The following is a 19,074-nucleotide window of genomic DNA, read 5'->3' on the forward strand; positions in this document are numbered from 1 at the left end:
TTGCCTGTCCACCCTCAAATTAAAACAGTGGCAACCTGTAATTGCCTGGGAGCAGGTAATTTGTGTCAGCCTCTTACATAACAGGGCAAAGCAAGGCAGTGTACACACTCCTACCTTACGACTCCCATTGTGTAACATTTCCACCCCTTTGTTTAAAACACGGGCAGCTAGTCCTCAGGTTACAACCAAAATTAACCCCGGTTTTTTGTTGTTAATTGAGACATCTGTTAAGTGAGTTTTCACGGCCATTCTTGCCACAGTCGTTAATTTGAATTGCTGCAGTTGTTAAGTTTGTAACACGGTCGTTAAGCAAATCCTGCATCCCCATTGAGTTTGCTCGTCAGAAGGTCACAAAAGAGGATCACATGACCCTCAGGGACACTGCGACTGTCATAAATATGAGTCAGTTGCCAAGCATCCAAATTTTGATCATGTGACCCACGGGGATGCTGCAACAGTCATAAGTGTGAAAAACGGTCATTGGTCATCATTGCCATTGTAACATTGAACGGTCACTAAATGAAATGTTGTAAGTAAAGGACTACCTGTACACACACACACACACGCATAGACATACACACAACCCCAATAGGTAACTGAGCCATCTTTTTGGATAGCATGCAGGCAGACTTCGGAGTTGAAGGCCTCTTCAGTTGCATTTGTGTTGCAGAGTCACCGAGAGGTCACCCCCCCCCATTTAGTTGGGAAGTAAATAAGCTGATTGTTGTAACCACCACTCATCCCAGCCTCATTTCAACTTTCCAGACAAAGCCCATGTTTCTTCAGCAGATATTAATTCTGAGTTTGTGGGTGAAATGCTTCATTTGATCATTCGGAAGCTACCGCTAGTTGGGTTTCTCATTTCTTTACTCTTACCTTGGCTGGAAATTGGGGGGAACCTAGAATTGGAGAACAGGAATCAGCATAACCTAATCTCTACAGTGCTTTGATTTATTGCTGGCTGTGGGATTCTGGGAGTTGAAGTCCACCCCTTTTCAAGTGGCCAAGATTGAGAAACATTGGTTTATGGTTTTACTATCCAGTATAATCAGGGTACCATATAGCAAGCTGGTCCAATCTGAACTGCGCTCAAATCAACCTTCAAATCGTTGAGCAGAATTGAAAATTTTGGAGAAGACGATTTTCTTAAAGATGGGATGGAGATGGTTCCTTTTTGTTTGCACAGGAGCTAATACAGAACAGATTTTTTAACAGCGTGGCTAATTCTTTTCAATTGAGCCAGTGTTGGCAAATATGAAATATGCTAGACATTGGCAAAAGCTTAAGCAGTAATTACAGGCTTCCTAAATCTGCAGAGGGTAAATAATTACAGGTTTAAAAGTGTTATTGTGAGCTGCAATATATACCATTTTTTTTTATCTTGCTTTTTTGAAGCTGTAAAAGCACAAATCCTTTGACAGGATTTGTTGAGGCTTGGAAATGGTTCTCGTAAGCACGGGTAGAGATATAAGCTCTGATCTCACAGGAAGTTTTCGTGTACAAGACCCACTGAACTACTTTCGGTTGACTAAACATCACGGCACGTCTCCTGCCTGTTTAAGGTCATTATAAATCCAAGCAGCGTTGAACTCGGAGCTGGTTGTGTGCTGAGCGCAGGTTGCTCAAAGCAGTGATTTTATTTTTTTTCATGCAAGGATTGAGAGGTCTGATTAAATCACTAGTGCTTTGTTCTAAGTCAAGGACATGGTAAGAACATACGACTGGATGATAAAAAGACAGAACTTTATAGCTTCTGTTTTGTATCTGAATTCTCTCCAAAGGAAATTACTGCCTTAGCTACTGGTAGTCAAGGTTTTCATCAAAGGGAAAGGAAATTTCAACTCTCTGTGATTTAAAAGAGTTGAGGGGGAGAGATCAGAGTATGTAACTAATTTAAACAAATTCAGTTCTGCAGGAGCAAAGGGTTTGCATCCCAAGAATACTGAAGGAACCCCTTTTAGGTGATCTTATCAGAACTCCTGGAGAACTGGCAGGATCCCAGAACAGTGGAAGAGATCAAATGTGGTCTCCATCTTCAAGCAGGGAAGGAGATGGATCTAGGAAACTACAGACCTGTCAACTTGACGTCTACACTAGGCAAGGTCCTCAGATGATTATAGAAGTGGAAGAAGAGTTAGTCTGTGTCGTGATGTCCAAAAAATTAGCATCCTTTTGGCTAATGTGACTTGTGGAAACATTTGGAATCCACTATGTGTGGATGTATTTATTCATTTATTAAATAAATATAAACGGCTAGCCATCTCCCAAAAGAAACTCTGAGCTGAATGGAAGAAGCAAAATAAAATTGTATTAGAGTTGAGTTGGGATTTAGCGATGGTGAAAATACAGATTGAGTGGCCAGATGCAGGAAATGAGCTCTGAAGACATGGAAACACCACATTGTGGCATTGTATATACCTGAGCCCCAAAAACATATGTTTCAGAAGAAAAAGAAAGAAGCGTCAGTTAAATTGTTGTGGCTAAGCAGTGCTTTTTTTCTAAAAAAAAAAAAAAAGGTGCCGGAACTCACACACGTCATACAACCCGCCTTGCCTACCCTACAAGGTTCCGTCCCAAAAAGGTGCTGGAACTCTGTTCTGGGCTTTCTATGAAAAAAAAAAAAAGCTAAGTGTGGCTAAGTATGTCTACCATAATTGGTTAGTTTACAAAATGCTGCTGTAGTGTCAGATGTGGGGCAATCTAGACAACATCTGAAGGAAGGTGGGCTCGACTCTTATCTTGACCATACTAATGGTCAGCTGGATGCTTTCGAGCTTAGTGGATGGGAGATGAAGCAGCAGCAGCAGCAGGTTGGGGTAGCAAAACAGCAGCGGGGTTAGGAGAGGAATCTGGACCTGTTGGTAGACTAATAGGTAATTTTCAACTGATGGCCAGCCTCGTCTTTAAGAATCAGAAACTTCATAGTCCCCCAGTGACAGTGTTGGTACTAAAGCTGGACAAGCTGGAATAGATTTTTGCAGGAAGTTTATGGGCTCCATTTAGTTCTAATACTCCAGTAACATTGGATGCCTGTTACAGTGGATCTGAGTAGGGACCTTAATCTGAAGAACTGCTTTTTTTTTTCTATTTTCAATTGTTGCAAAGTTTGTATATGAAATAAGATTGGTCCTCAATCCATCCCCTCCCATTAGCTGATTTAGCTTTAAGTAGGCCCAGGAGGTCCATGTTGGTGGTCATTTATATTGCATATTCCTGGGGATGGGCAGAAAGGGAGATGAGCAGGAATGGTATAAGGAAGAATAAGCATCAAGGAGATTCAGGGGGACCTTTTGACTTATTCCTTGGTACCCCACAGTTAGGGCCATGTTCTGTCCTAAATGATGCTGTAACCCTCCCTCTTAAGGGATCACACGGGGATTGTCATGTGCAAAAGCTGAGCATTGGCATCTCCAGTGGGATTTACAAGGGAGCAGAGAAAAACAGAAATCTTCTTGGTCCTTCACCGACCACATAACTTGATTGAAAAGATCGGTAGGATCAGCAACCTCCTGGATCCTTGGAACGATGAAATACAGCCCAAGTTATTTGACGCAAAATAGTTAATCAGGTTACAAGCTACGCCTGCACCATGCCAGCCTCTCAATAAATGGGCATTGAAGCCACTCTAATGGCTTGCAATGTGCCACCATTGCCCAAAATATGAATGAATTTTCGTCTTTCATTTAATGGTAGACTGAGTGAATAATGTAGATGAGCAGCTAGGAAGTGGCTTTCTTACCCAAGATCATTAGTTTTCCTTGGGCCCGAAGGCAACGAATCTCTGAATAACAGGGGTGTCTCCAACTCACCCCTTTCTGATAGTTGCAGGCAGAGATTTTCTACCGTGCAGCTAATTACTCTTGAGCAACAACCCTGAAGTCCCTCATTGTATCAATGCTGTAACTTTGCAAGTCACAATGCAACAATTTTGTATCAAAGCATTCTAAACATTGCAGAATCAAAAATAGTTTTGAACAGAAGACAACCAGCCTCGTCTCTTCCCAGGCTGGTTACAATGATGTCTTTCTTCCTTGAGAGCTAACGTAAAACTAGTTGGCGGTCTTTCGGATTCTTCTCTCAGTAAATAATTATTTTTAAAGGCAAACTTGCTTGCTACATTATTTTCTTTTGTGGCAGCCTTGAACATGCAGGATTAGATTGCTTATTCCTTGAGCAAGGATGCATTATTTTATGTCGTATTATTCCTCTTCTACCTTTTTAATAACTTTGGGATTTATGGTAAAACAATAAAGGGGGAAAAAATAAGCAATTCTCCTTGTAAACATCCTGTCTATGCCCAGTCTCAGAGGGGTTCTGCGTAAAAGGTTCCTTTTAAAACTAGATTTTAAAGAGTCAGCTGATTCTAATAGTCTTTGTGCACAAATAAACTTGATCTGATTATTGTTCCTGCGCTTTTTTGATGGACTTATGCAATCAGAAACCTCGGCATTTCCTTTATTGAAAGCAGATTGCAGGGCTGCTGTCATTTGGGAGACTGGCATTAAACAGATTGAGGGGGTGTTAAGTATATTAAAGTTAACTTGATCTTGCTTGGAAAGTGATGCTGTCCAAGTTTACCTAAGAGCTAAAATGTTCATTGCCAGAAGAAATAAGCGAGGGCCAGCAGGTTTTCCTGAAGAATGCTTGGTTTTTAGTTATACCCAATTTAGTTATAACTAATTAGCATCAGTTTAATTAATTAAACAGGTCTCCACATGGTAGTTGAAACCTACAGTCCATCGCATTTTTTCATCCCAGCAAGATTTAGCCCAGATTTCTGGAGAAAGTCATCCTGCATGCTGGTGAAATATCCTACATGAGAATACAAGTGGTCCTCACTTACTAACCAATCACTTAGTGACCATTCAAATTTAAGACAAACACCCCCCCCCAAGGTACTTAAAACCCAAGTCCAAAATGTCAACAGTGACACTCAGACACAAGACCGCATTTCGAGTGTTGGGAAGCTGGTCACTTTATAAGGCTGATTGCAGTCTGTGGTCACATGATAATGAATGGACTCGCTTTACAACATAGAATGTAGACTAACAGAGTTGCAAGGGACCTTGGAGGTCTTCTAGTCCAACCTCCTGCTCAGGCAGGAGACCCTGTGCCATTCCAACAACGGTGTTCATTTTACTACTGCAAACTCTTTTTATGTCCGCTGCAAAAAAAGGGGTCATACAATTGGGTTGGTTACAATGACTTAGGATGGAAATCCTCAGCTCCATTGCAGTCCTAAATAGAGGACTGTTGTACCTACTTTTTACTACCAATAACGGTCTAAAACTTTGGGGGGAGCAAATCCTGGACCTTTTGAATCTGGTTGAAGGGACGGTTTCATATTTTTCCCAGCTTTTAAAAACCTTTTATGTTTCCCTGTTGAATGGCTCCAGTTGAAGATGTCTTTTTACCCAACTCCAGTTGGGCCTTTCAGCAGTGATAAAGGCTACAAGCCGAACTGTACAAACCACGGTCTGTCTATGTGGGGGAAAAACCTCTTTAGAAGGTTGGGCTCCTGCCAAGCCCGGCCTGGGACCAAGGCAGAGAGGGTTCGGTTTTTCCGTCTGAACGCAACCGAGGTGGCAGAGCGCTCACCCCTAGTTTGATGGGCACTCGCCCCTAGTCAAATCTTCCTGACACGGCTCGCCCCAGGCCTCGAAACATCTGGCGGATCAACCAGGAATAATTACTTCTATTTCTGCTTCAACCGCATTCATATTTTCAGGGATTCTTCAAGGCCTCGAGACATCTTTTCCTTCTTTTTAAACTGGAGGACCAAATGTTTGCTTGAAGAGTTTCAGAGTCAGGACTTTTCAGCAGGAAAAGGATGATTCACTCCTACGTTTTAGGACAGCCTGGGCAGGAGTGACTTACTGGACACGGAGTCCTGGCGCCAGAGGACTGAGCCAGCTTTGGGGGAAGTGAGGATGAGACAAAGTCTTGGCAAACGGGGAACAAACCGAATTCTCCTCTGTGGATTGTCTCAATCATCCAGATCACGGTTGTCCCAAGGATGCTTTTTCCAAAAGGCAGCTGGTCTTCCTTGTTTTTTTTTCTCTGAAAACATTTCGCTTCTCACCCAAGAAGCTTCTTCCGTTCTTCAGAACGGAAGAAGTTTCTTGGATGAGGAGCGAAATGTTTTCAAAGCAAAAACAAGAAGAAAGCCCCATTGCCTTTTGGGAAAGCACCTTTGGGACAACCGAATTCTCAGTGTGCTCATTCTGTAAGCAGAGTTGGGCCCGCAGCCTGGCCCTGTCTAGAGGACTTTGGCCACAGGTGGAGAAAACAAGTGTGGAAGCAGAGGCTTTGAAGGACAAGGGGCTGTGCCTTCCAAGGACCTTCCACAAAGCCCGAAGCGGCTTGGAGCCTCTTGTGTATTGAAGGACACTGCTTGGGGCAGCTTGCTCAAGAATAAAGAAGGAGCTAGTGTAGTCTGGAGGTCTGCCTGTCTTGGACCCAAAGCTCTGAGCAGGACCTTATAGAAAACACCTTGGCCATTGGTTCATCGAGGCTCATAAGGTGGACTTGCTCTTCTGGGCTTCAGAAGGACACCCTAATAGTGCCTTTCTTGAGGAAGGAAAGGAGGCACATAGAACATAGAATCACGGGGTTGGAAGGGGCCTTGAAGGTCTTCTAGTCCAACCCCCTCCTTAAGCAGGAAGCCACGCACAGCATGGACTTGATGATGGAGCTCTCATCCCTCTCTTCTCTGTTGTTCTTTCCTTTCTCAGCCCAAGTAAGGTTCCTGCCTGAGTTGGATTTCTACTTCGGAAACTCCCAGGCTTGAATTCTGTCTGGATCATCTCTCATTTTTATAGGTCTCTGCCTATCTGTGGGCCACAAGGCCAGTCTGGTCGCCTCCTGAACTGCCCGCCTTCCTGTTGGTTTCTTGCCTCCTTGCCTTTATGTTTCCATCCTATTTTGATCTAATTTCTGGGTTTCAGTCCTGATCCATAGCTGCACCGACTTCGGGCATTCTCTTCCAGCTTCTCTTTGTAATCCAGGATTGTCCAGTAAATCACTTTACGTCTGGTCGCAGTCTCGGTTGTATGGGTATTTGCATCTTCTGTGCTTCAGCAGTCAAGTTAACCAACATCCAAAAAGAAAAAAGATTTTTTTTGTGGGTGGCATTTGAGCTGGAAAGGGTGCTCCAGAATCCTTTGCAAGGTCACGGAGGATATTGAGGTATCCCAACATGATTAGTCTGTTGTAAAAGATCTCTCCTCTGAATTGCTTCTTTTGGACATGTGAAAGAGTGATTTGGAACCTAAAGAGGTAGAAATCCAGAACTGATTTTTATTTATTGCATTGATGATTCCCGAAGACCCAGTACTTTAAAGACGGATTTAAATGATTTTTCTTTAACCAACTTCATTGACGCTAGTGACACCTAGTGGCCATGGAGAGCATTTCTCCCTTTTTTCCCCATCCTTTAGTTTAATAGGAATTATATTGCCTTTTCATGTAATAGTTTTGAAAATACGAGATTGCTGTTGTTGAAGTATTTTGTGTACAGGAAGGGTCATTTTTATGTTGCCTTGTCATTTTTTTAAGGCTGTGATGCTATTTTATCTTGATCTGAATGCTTTTATATGGGAAGATCTGCATATTATGTCCCCATGTGGCAGGGGCTGATCTGTAGGGAGAGAGGTCACTGCTATAGGGAGAGAGGAAGTTGTAATCCTACACCTGTTTGCAAAACTTAAGGATTGCCCACTTTTTGTACGTATGTGCACAATTAAACAGATTTCCTTAGCATTTTTCTCTTTTTTGCAGTAACTTTAGTACATTGGCTGCTGATATTAATTATTATCCTAGGTTTTTTGGTCACATACTGGTTTTCAAACTACCAGGGCTTCTGATTCAGCTCGGAAGGCCTGTTACCAAATGCGCAAGAGTGCGAATGCAGCCCTTATTTCGGTCTCATTAAAACAGCCGAGTCCTTTTCCTGTCACCATCCAATTGCTACGTTGGCAAAGTCTAGTCGAGCTAATATAGAAAATAAAAACTCATTTCTAGAGAACCATCTTTCAGAGCAGTGTATCTCGACCTTGGCAGCTTGAAGATGTGTGGACTTCAACTCCCAGAATTTGGGGGCTATGCTGGCTGGGGAATTCTGGGAGTTGAAGTGCACAAATCTTCAAGCTGCCAAGTTTGAGAAGCATTGCTTTAGAGCAGGTGTGTCAAACTGCAGGCCCCCGGGCCGGATGCGTCACGAGGAAACCGCGTCCAGCCCATTGCGGCAATGGGGAAAAAGCTCCGATACGTCGCGCGACATCACGTCATGTCGCGAGTTTGACATGTCTGCTCTAGAGAATATATTTAGCCCAGATAGTGCTTGGCCTTTTAAAGGAATATTTCATCCTACCCTATCCAAACATTCATTCTAACAACTTGTCAAAGCCCAAACATTGTTACAAGCTTCGGATGATTTAGGTGAATCATATCTAATAATCACAAATTTCTTTAGGGCGCCTCGAAAATTATTTAGGTAATGGAGCTGAAAATGCTCTGCTATTAGGATGTTAGGTAGTCAAAGAGGCCATGTTTAATTCAGTTGCTTGCTTCCTCTGCATTAGAAGGGGAATTCTTATTTGTGCTCCTAAATATGTATGAGTGTTGGGGACTGTATAGCGGCATATTTAATCAGTCGACTGAGAAGAAGCAAAAATGGGCTTTTCTAGGAAAAATTGCTTCTTTTTTGATAAGTGTAGCTTTCTGCTTTACTGAGGGAAGAAGCTTACAAGAGAAACTTTTCCTATGGTAGTTTGTGCATTATTCTGAATGGAAGGTTTGCAAATATAATCCTTCGCAATTTTTCTTAAAAAAATATTTCTTCTGTTCCTTCTTTCTCGACTTCTCTTTTATTTTGTGACTAAGTGAATGTATTTCAGGAAACAGGCACAGATAGTTGGGCTGTTTCTCGTTCCAAGACAATTCTCTGCATTTTTGAGGTTGGCTGCACGGCTACAATGCATCATAACATCTGAAACATCTGCCCGTTGACTCAGTTGCTCTGCTCGGCTCCTCATTTCAGCTGAAGCAACAGCGAAGTAGAGTAATTATGGCGGCCAAGCAACAGAGCATAAAGCTGGCCAGAAGTAGGGCCTGGATTTTATGCTAGTCCACATAGGATATTTCTGGATCCTGCATTCCGGTATGTAAGGTAGTCCTCGATTTAATGACCTGTTCTTTAATGGCAAAAAATGCCCATTTGAAAGAGTGGATTTGGACTTGCGGCCGCGAGATTCACTTAACAACTGCAATTAAAAATGGTTGAAAAAGTTGGGCCTAGTGATGTGGTGCCTTGACTTACGACCGCAGTGACTTACAACTGGCATTCTGGTCCCAACTGTGTGATTGTAAGCTGAGGACTACCTGTTTTTGGCAATGGGGACCTCGCTCATCTCGCCATTCCTTGATCCCCAAAACAGCCTCTGCTGCTCCTCCACATCTTTGGCATAGTCTAAGACTACTGGATCTGTTCTCTATCCAGCCGTGCAGACAAAATCCAGGCCCAGGTTGAGACCAGATGCCAAGGCCTGTGCGCTTGAGAAGGACCCTCCCGTCAGCCCCTCCTCTCCATAAACGATTTTGCCACCTGTTCCATTCTGGTGGATGAAAGCCACCATCCTGACCCATAACTCCAGGAACGATTATTCTATGAAGGCTTAACCTTATGTAACCCAAACCTTCAAAGCATGGCGATTCTCTGCTGTCTTGCAACCTCAATGGCCAACAGCTTGAAGGTGACACGCCAAGAGGCTCTTGGCAACAATATGGATGTCAACAAGAGAATTAACTGTGCTTTAACTTTTCACTGTCTGTCAATCTGAAAAGGTGTGGAGAGGTTGTGGAGAACGGTTGAGTGAGGGGGGGCAGTTTTCTCTTCCAAAGGATAGCTGTGTCTCTTGCCAGGTTCTTCTTGAAGATCTGAGTCAAGGTCATTCAGAAGATCAGCAAGGGGATCCATATGAGTAGACTTCAGTGGGACCAGTTAGAATCGTCACATGTCTTACTTAAATATAAACCAGATGATTTCCAACCCATAACTTCGCCTGGAATTAATTCATTTTGTATAATTCAGAAGTGCATCCGTTGATCTAAGAAAATCATCCCCAATTTATAGTCCGCCAGATGTGATGGGCCTGCTGGCCAGGTGGAGGATGGTCTCGGTCATCCAAGACATCTGAAGGACAGCAGATACTGGGGGAGACTCTTGTTCCTTGGGAGGGCATGAAATGGGTAGATTGGCATATAATGAGCCCATCCCAGCAACAGGGAAATCAGGCTGCAAAATTGTACTTTTAATCTCTGTGGTTTCTTACCCAGTGGGCCAGGATTTGAGCAAGCCAGCTTGATTGGAATTTTATCTGAACTGTATCATAGCGATTTAGCTTTTATGAGATCAACGCAATTGTAGGTTGCCCTCTTTAGATCTGTTGTGGTTTCTCTTCCCTGCACCGTGTGACCAAAGTGAGACCTCTTGAGTCCAGTCCTTCTAGATTTGGAAACGCTAAATCTGACAACATTGTGCATTTTTAAGCCCCCTCTCAAATGGCCCATTTTAATAACCTGAAAGTTATTATATAACAAGCAGCCATGAATTAGTACAAGGCCCTGGGGGAAGCCGCACCGTTCAGCAATGAATAGTTAATGTGGTAGAATGTTGAGCAGGTTATTAGTTTTCAATGTACAAATGCTGATCAGGGAATGCTCTTTATAAGGTATTTAAAAGAAAATATAATTAACTGGTGGCGTGCTTCTGTTGCAGCTCAAATTGAAATTATTCCATGCAAGATCTGCGGAGACAAATCTTCAGGAATCCATTATGGTGTGATTACCTGTGAGGGTTGCAAGGTAAGCTTTATATTATACAGAGAGATTGAGAGAGAAAGAGAAAGAAAGAGAGACATAGATATACACACAGAGATAAACACACTTATGGTTGTGGTGTGTGTGTGTGTGTGTGTATGTGTGTGTGCATGTGTATGTGAGAGAGAGGAAATTATTGTATCTGTTTATCCACTGACTTATTTGTCTTTCTGCAAGATGAAATACTGAATCCGATTAGCAATATTAAATACAATCAATAATCTGCCCTGGGCGGATTTTAAAACTTCCAGTTGCAATTTCTCTCCTGAAGCTTTCCGGCGTTCCTGGTGGGGTGCATTTACTTTTCATCCTGCCCTTGAAATGAAAAAGGGCATCCCTTATATATTTGAGAGGCTGTTGTCTAAATTCATGGAGCGAATTGGGCACTTAATTTCAACAATTGAAGAGTTGCGTGGCCAGCTGGGGAATTCTGAGCGTTGAAGTCCACAAGTCTTAAAAGTGGCCAAGGCTGGACATGCTTTAGGCTGCCTTGACGCTGGCTTATCCTGCAGCTGGAGGTTCCTTTGGATTCTTCTTCCATTTCTAATGTTCTGAGCAGAATCGGCGTCTGTCCTGAGTGTCCGGGAAAACATGAATTTTCTTTCTTGAAAGGGACATTCCTAGAAAGAAAAGTCCCTTTTGAGAAAGACTCCGTTGCTTTCTATAGTTCGGGCTGGTGAGGCTTTGCCAGGTGGAAGTGCTGCTGGGAAAGTCTTTCTTATTCTCTCTGATGCTTTCCCGAGAGATCCAGCAGGCCCTCGGTGTGCAGGTCACACCGAGGCAGAAAGGCGAGACTTCCCTGTCGCTGCGTCGCGTCTTGTCTACCCAAGGCGAAGATCACTGCAGCACCAACAACACCCTGCCCTTGAAGAGCTGTGCTGGCCACACACCTTCTCACACCGCAGCCAGAGTTGGCCTCTGAGGGCACCTGTGTGTTTGCCAGGAAGTCCAAGTGGTCCTGAACTGACCGTTCAAAGTTACGACAGCACTGAAAAAGATGGCGTATGGCTACTTCTCGCACTAATGACCACTGCAGCATCCCCACATGGTCACCTGATTAAAATTCAAGTGCTTGGCAGCTGTCTCATATTTATGATGGTTACAGTGCCCTCGGTCACGTGATCCTCTTTTGCAACCTTCTGATAAGCCAAGTCAATGGGAAAGCCAGATTCATTTAAGGACCATATGACTCACTTAACAACTTAATAGCTTTTGGCAAGAAAGATCATAAAATGGGGCAAAAACATCTGTCTCACTTAGCAACAAAAAGTTTGGAGTCCATTGTGGTCATAAGCCGAGGACTCCCTGTATTTTTATTTTAATCGGATGGAGTGGACAGGAAGCAAAATTGAACAATGTTTTGCTTTATGTTGTCTGAGAATCTTCTGCTTTTGCTTTGGAGGAATTTTTACATTTGAGTTGGATTGTCCTTCAAATACCTTGTGGAGAAATGGGTGGCAAGCAAATTTAATAAATAAAATAAGCAGACAAATTTCGTAAATAAAACAGGATGTTTTAAATAAATGGTCATTTCTCGGATCCAGAATTGTCTTCCATGAGCCAGGAGCCTTGGCCACCCTAACGGTACAGGACTTCTTAACACAAGCTAGTCAACATCCTAGAGAGTGATTAAATAATATCCTAATTTTCGGGGCAGAAGGTGAATTTTCAGGCTAGAAGGTAGACAAATCTTTTGCCAAGTGATCCCAAAGTTCTGTAAGCGGAATAGAGTTTTTTTTAAAGAATGTTTGTTTTAAAAATTCGGAATTAGGGGTAGAAAATCCGTAGAGTAAGGGAAAAAACAACTCTCTGGTTCCTAATTGGCAATTATTGGAATATTGTGAAAGGTAATGATACATGGAAATCTGTAACTGTTAGCTATAAATCATGAGATTATGAATAAGTCTTTGTTGTCACAGGCTGGTGTGTATCCCTTTCAGAAGGCTGCCATTAGAAGGCACCAAGGCAGCTGTCAGCTGTTTTCTTGTAATTAAACAGCCAATGAGCAGCTAATTAAGACATATGTGTATACAGAAGTGGGCATGTTAATGAACTGTAGGAATCAATTCATTAAATGAAAATTGTCAAAAGACCAAACACCAGCTTTGTGGCTCACAGAAAAGGGAAGCCCAGAAACACACACACACACACACACACACACACACAGAGAGAGAGAGAAACACACACACACCAGCCCAAAGTGCCCAAAATGGGCCTTTACTTTCTTGGGAGAGGAAGCGAAGCCGTTTCCTCTTTGGCCTCCTCAGTGGTTCCCAGCAAATGATTTAGACCAGAGGTCTACAACCTTGACAACTTTAAGTCTTGTGGACTTCAGTTCCCAGAAGTCCTCAGCCAGCATAGCTGGCTGGGGAATTCTGCAACTTGAAGTCCACAAGTCTTAAAGTTGTCAAGGTTGTAGACCCCTGATTTAGACCAACCATGGCAACTTTAAGACATGAGGACTTCAAGTCCCAGAATTCCCCAGCCGGCAAGATCATAACGCTCTTAGGACCTGTACAGGTGGTCCTCAACTTACAACCACAACTGAGCCAAAATTTTATGTTGCTAAGGGAGACAGTTGTTAAGTGAGCTTTGCTGCATTTTACGACCTTTCTCGCCCCATTTGTTAAGCGAATCACTGGAGTTGTTTTGTCACACAGTGGTTAAGTGAAACCAGCTTCCCCCCATTGGCTTTGCTCGTCAGAAGGCCACAAAAGGGGATCCCGTGGCCCCAAGATATTGCAACCGCCATAAATACGAGCCAGTCGCCGAGTGTCTGAATTCTGAACAGGTGATGCTGCAAACGGTCATAAGTCGCTTTTTGCAAGTGACGTTGCAACTTCAGGCGGTCACTAAATGGATGGTGGTAAGAGGAGGACCACTTGTACAGCACACCTTCTGTTCTCACCTGTGTCTTCTTGGGCTCCTTCGCAGGGTTTCTTCAGGAGAAGTCAGCAAAGCAATGCCACGTATTCCTGCCCTCGTCAGAAAAACTGCTTAATCGATCGGACCAGTAGGAACCGCTGCCAGCACTGCCGGTTGCAGAAATGCCTCGCTGTGGGGATGTCTCGAGACGGTGAGCTCCCCCAACCCCGAGAGAGAGAGAGAGAGAGAGAGAGAGAGAGAGAGAGAGACCCTCCTTGGCTTTTGCCAGCTTCTCTACTCCCTGGTCGGCTCTCTTGTGGGTCTGAGAGAGGGGGGGAGAGAAGAAGAGAGAGGGAGGAGGGAGAGGGAGAGAGAGGGAGAGGGAGAGAGGGAAGGAGAGAGAGGGAGAGAGGGGAGGGAGAGAGAGAGGGAGGGAGAGAGGGAGAGAGAGGGGGGGGAGAGGGAGGGAGAGACAGACGCAGACAGACAGAGCCAGACAGATACCCTCCTTGGCTTTTGCCAGCTTCTCCGCTACCTTGAAACAATTCATTGTGAAATCCCCTCTGCTTGACAGCCTTGGGGTTTTTGGTTCCCTGCATCCACGCTGCATATAATTGTTCAAATGCTATCATGTCATTCAACACTACAACACTTTCATTTAAGCCACCAATGTGTGGCTTCTCAAAAAGACGTTTCCTCACATTGCAAAGTGTAACTTCAAATTTCCTTCCTTCCTTCCTCCCTTTCCTTCTTTCTTTTCAGATGTATTCTGAAATCTGAGTTCTCAGACAGGTCTGAATCTCAACAGGGTTTAAAATGTTTGTCTTTAAATGATATCAGAGATGCATATTCCTGTGATTCAGAGAAAACAATCTACTTTTTTGCATCAGAGAACCCTACATTTAGGCACTTCTGCAAGTTAAACACCTTTGTACTTTTTTTTTTATCTAGCTGAAATGTAGGCCTGATCAAATGTAGGCCTTTTTCATATGAGATGATTGATTTTTGCCCACGTATGAACCATCCCTTCAGACTCTCCCACGGCAGGCTTCTCAATCTGGGCTACTTAAAGATGGGTGGACTTCCCTGCGGCCGACCGCGTCATCCTGTGGATGTGGCCTTTGAATGTAGCCGTCTCCCAAGAGCTGGCCTGGCAGTAAGGGAAGGTGACCAGAGCTGTTGCTTTTGACTCTCTTCCAGCCGTCAAGTTTGGTCGCATGTCCAAAAAACAGAGGGACAGCTTGTACGCAGAGGTCCAGAAGCATCGGATGCAGCAGCAGCAGCAGCGAGACCACCAACAGCCCCCCGGAGAAGCGGAGCCGCTGACCCCGAGCTACAGCATCACGGCTAATGGCCTGACGGACCTGCACGATGACCTCAGTAATTACATAGATGGTCACCCTCCTGAAGGTAGCAAAGCCGACTCTGCGGTTAGCAGCTTCTACTTAGACATACAGCCTTCTCCAGACCAGTCGGGGCTTGATATTAATGGCATCAAACCAGAACCAATCTGTGACTACACACCCACGACGGGCTTCTTTCCATATTGCTCCTTTACCAATGGGGAGACCTCTCCTACTGTGTCCATGGCAGAATTAGGTAATGATACAGAGGGGGAAAACCTGTCCCATAGTTGCTCTCTTAGTTGCCTTTGGATGGAAAGCGACACCCTACCCTGCCAAGAGGGTCTCCGGGCCTAGAATTCTGTCCTTTCCTCTAGATACAGCTTGGCTCAGGAAGAGTCCTCCATTCCTGCTTGGCCTTTGTGGGTTGATAGATTGGCTATTGATTGGCGCTGATGACGTTCCCCAGTTTGGGTCATGAAACATCTGCAAGAAAGCCACCAAACTCAAAGAGCACCAAGGACCCCTCAGCTTGGCTATTTTAGCTTTGTTGGTCTTCCAGGCTGTCTCAAAGAAGGGGAGGTTGTGTGAGTGTTGGGTTAGAGTCATATCGGTTGTTTTCTGGAAGGGAGCTGATTGTCTAACTCTCCCCATGCAGTAATGATGACCCAACAGGCAGGTTTTGGATGGCCAATGGACTTAATGCAACCCTAGCAGATACCAGCTTCATCCGAGACCTGATGTAGAATGCAGAAAATCCAGATATATCTCTCATCAAAATGGGATCTAAGATTTCAGTATTGCGTTCTTGCATGTCTCACATTTATTTCCACAAACGCTTTAGTTAGTGATTACGGCAGCTATTTCTGGGACTCCCCTATTTAATGGCTTATGAAATTGAGCTGCTTCATCTGACTTTATTTGAGGGCTGCTGACCTGTGATTAAAAAATGTGCTTGTAAAACCTCACAGCCTGCTGTGCAGACAGCCCCTTTACACAAAGAAGTCAGATGTCTGCCAAATCATGGCCAAGAGGAGTCTTTTTGGTGGTGAAAATTATTTACATTTTTGCCCCACGTGAAATCTGTTTGAAGAGCAATTGTGTACCACAATGAAAGATAGTCCTTGAATTACAACCATTTGGTTAGCAATTGTTCTAAGTTGGAGTGGCCCTGAAAAAGTGACTTGCAATCAATCCTCGCAGTTACGACCATCACGGCATCCCCGCGGTCAAGGGATCAAACTTTGGGCATTATTGCATTCATGACGGTCGCAGTGGCCCAGGGTCCCGTGATCCCCACTCGCAATCTTCCTATATGGCTTCTGACAAGCTAAGTCAATGCGGGAAGCTGGATTCGTTTAAGGACTGCAGTGATTCCCTGAACAATTATGGCAAAAAAGGCTGTGAAACTGGATGGGATTCATTTCCATTGTTTAACAATGGAAATTCTGATCCCGGTTGGGATTTACTTATTTATTTATGAGACTTATATACCGCTTTAAGTGCAAGCACTCTCTAAGCGGTGTACACCAGTAAGCAATGTATATATATATTTTACATTGCCCCCAACAATCTGGGTCCTCATTTTACCTACCCCGGAAGGATGGAAGGCTGAGTCAACCTTGAGCCGGTGAGATTTGAACCGCTGACCTGCTGAACACAGTCAGCTAAAGTGGCCTGCAGTACTGCACTGTAACTGCTGCGCCACCTCGGCTCATTATTGTAAGTCAAGGGCTCCTGTTAAGCAAAGGCTTCCCAGCCTGGGTCAAACACTTCTGTCCTTGGACGGATGTAGCAATAGCAGCCTCTCTCTCGCAGGTAATATGGGATAATAATTGGGGGAAATCGCCCCAGTATAAAAAAGTGAATGTGTTGTCTGCAGCCTTTGTTTGACTAGCTCCTTAGGTCATTTCTTCCCAAAGGCCTGGATGCCTTGAACGGCATTCAAATACAGTGCAACAGCATTGAGATGCTACAGTTTGCTCCCCTGCCCATCCCGTAGCCCTCTCTCCTCTTCAAGCTATCAGAAACGGTGTCATTCAGACAGACGCCAGGAGACCTGAGCCAGCCAGCCATCGGCCGAGTTCATATCTTAAACAACTGGAAAACAGCAGCTTAGCCAGAATTGCTTGGATCCAGGGCCAGTCACCCATCGCTCACAGCCACTGTCAGGACCCGAAGCCAGGGGGAAAGGATGCAGACAGGCGCTGAGAAGGCTCCTTTCAGCCCTGTGCAGATTTGCTGCTAATGAGAACTGGCGACTTAGGAGATGTGAGTTAGGAACCTGTGTGGCCTCTTGGCTAATGCCTGGGAACTTCTGCTTTTCCAGAACACCTGGCACAGAACATTTCTAAGTCACACATGGAAACCTGCCAGTACTTGAGGGAAGAGCTGCAACAGATCACCTGGCAAACGTTTCTGCAGGAAGAAATTGAGAACTATCAGAGCAAGGTATTTTTTTCTGGCCAATGGGGTTGTTTCTTTTAAAGATCAATTGTAGAGATGAAAAGCACCCCCTTTCCTTGGGTTCCAAGCGCTTTGCAATATAGGTTTTAAAATTTAAAAATATCAAGGTATTGTAATTAAACTTGCAAATTGAAAAACAAAAAGGTGACCTGGTGACCAGAACATCTCAAACAAGCAGTAGGGCTGTTCGAGTCCAGACCGATACTCTGATTTCCTTAAAAATCGAAAGCATTTTAATGGTTTGGAGTCTTTCCTGGGAAGAGTTCAGCCTTAAGTCTTCTTTCTCTTCCCCAGCAAAGAGAAATCATGTGGCAGTTGTGTGCGGTGAAAATAACGGAAGCAATACAGTATGTCGTAGAGTTTGCCAAACGCATCGACGGCTTCATGGAACTATGCCAAAACGATCAAATTGTGCTTTTAAAAGCAGGTTTGTGCCTTTTGTGAAATGTGTCTGCTTGTCTGAAGGATTGTGCAATGTGGGTTGCAATGGGAATCCAATCTTCTCAACAGCTAAAACTACAAACTTTCCACTCAATTATTGTCAATCACAGGTTACTCTGTTGCTCCGGGAGGACTAGTAATTGCTGCTAAAAAAAAAATAAACCACAGTTAAATTTTTAAAAAATGGCAGGAACAAGCCCTTTACAATGAATAAAACATGAAAAGTAGAAACTCCATTCGTTATCGGAGAGCAGGTTGCTCCTAAACTCAACCAAGACCACCTGCAATCTACTGAAGACCTTGTTCATCATATCATTTATGGCATGGAGGATGTGACCTTAGCCTTTGAGGAGGCCATGTGTTCCTTCCTGGTGGTAAAGAAGAACCCAGACAAGGAAATTATGTGACAGAGTAAGGCAAATGCTGAAATCCACCTTTGTTTCAGTTAATCCTAGAATCGCTACCGTAAAGTATGATGATTATTTGTGACATGTTGCTAACAGATTCTCAGAGGAACCAAAAAAACTGATAGTCTAAAGCAGGGGTCCCCAACCCCCGGCCCGTGGATCAGTACTGGGCCGCAGCATGCCAGCAACCGGTCTGCACAAACAAGCAAAGCCCCATCCGTGGGATGCAGGCAGCACGCAAAACCACGCCCCCTCTGGTCCACGGAAAAACCTCTCTCCATGGTCCCTGGTGCCCAAAAGGTTGGGGACCTCTGGTCTAAAGCAGTGTTCCTCAATCTTGGCAACTGGAAGACAGGTGGACCTCAACTCCCAGAATTCAACTTGAAGACGGGTGGATTTCCCCATCCTGACTGAGGAATTCTGGCAGTTGAAATCCACCCATCCTCAAGTTGCAAAGGTGGAGAAACTCTTGTTTAGAAGGATCCTTTAACAGTAAGTGGAGAAAATACTTTTCCCCCATTAGTTTTATACATACTAAATAGATGAAATTGATGTAATAAATAACATATACAATCAAAAATGAAGTTACAGACCATAACAAAGTATTCCTGATGAACAAGGCACACTTTTAAAAGCAACCTGAAACCTCTTATTTCTTAATATTGCCATTGAAA

General features: G+C 44.0%; 1 protein-coding gene across 2 annotated transcripts in view; it reads left to right on the forward strand.

Moving 5' to 3' along the window:
- The window catches only part of RORA (RAR related orphan receptor A), a 48,391-nt gene that overhangs the window by 15,390 nt on the left and 13,927 nt on the right, over positions 1 to 19,074 (forward strand). The window contains exons 2-6 of one of the 2 annotated variants that reach the window (XM_039340093.1): positions 10,778 to 10,863; positions 13,813 to 13,954; positions 14,944 to 15,342; positions 17,416 to 17,537; positions 17,847 to 17,979. In XM_039340093.1, the coding sequence (XP_039196027.1) occupies positions 10,778 to 10,863; positions 13,813 to 13,954; positions 14,944 to 15,342; positions 17,416 to 17,537; positions 17,847 to 17,979 (882 nt within the window). The remainder of the gene's footprint in view (positions 1 to 10,777; positions 10,864 to 13,812; positions 13,955 to 14,943; positions 15,343 to 17,415; positions 17,538 to 17,846; positions 17,980 to 19,074) is intronic. The other variant, XM_039340094.1, reaches the window with a different exon arrangement.

Source organism: Crotalus tigris, unplaced genomic scaffold, assembly GCF_016545835.1.
Source record: "Crotalus tigris isolate CLP2741 ecotype Arizona unplaced genomic scaffold, ASM1654583v1 scf7180000017741.1442986301:2390832, whole genome shotgun sequence".
NCBI classification, from domain to species: domain Eukaryota; kingdom Metazoa; phylum Chordata; class Lepidosauria; order Squamata; family Viperidae; genus Crotalus; species Crotalus tigris.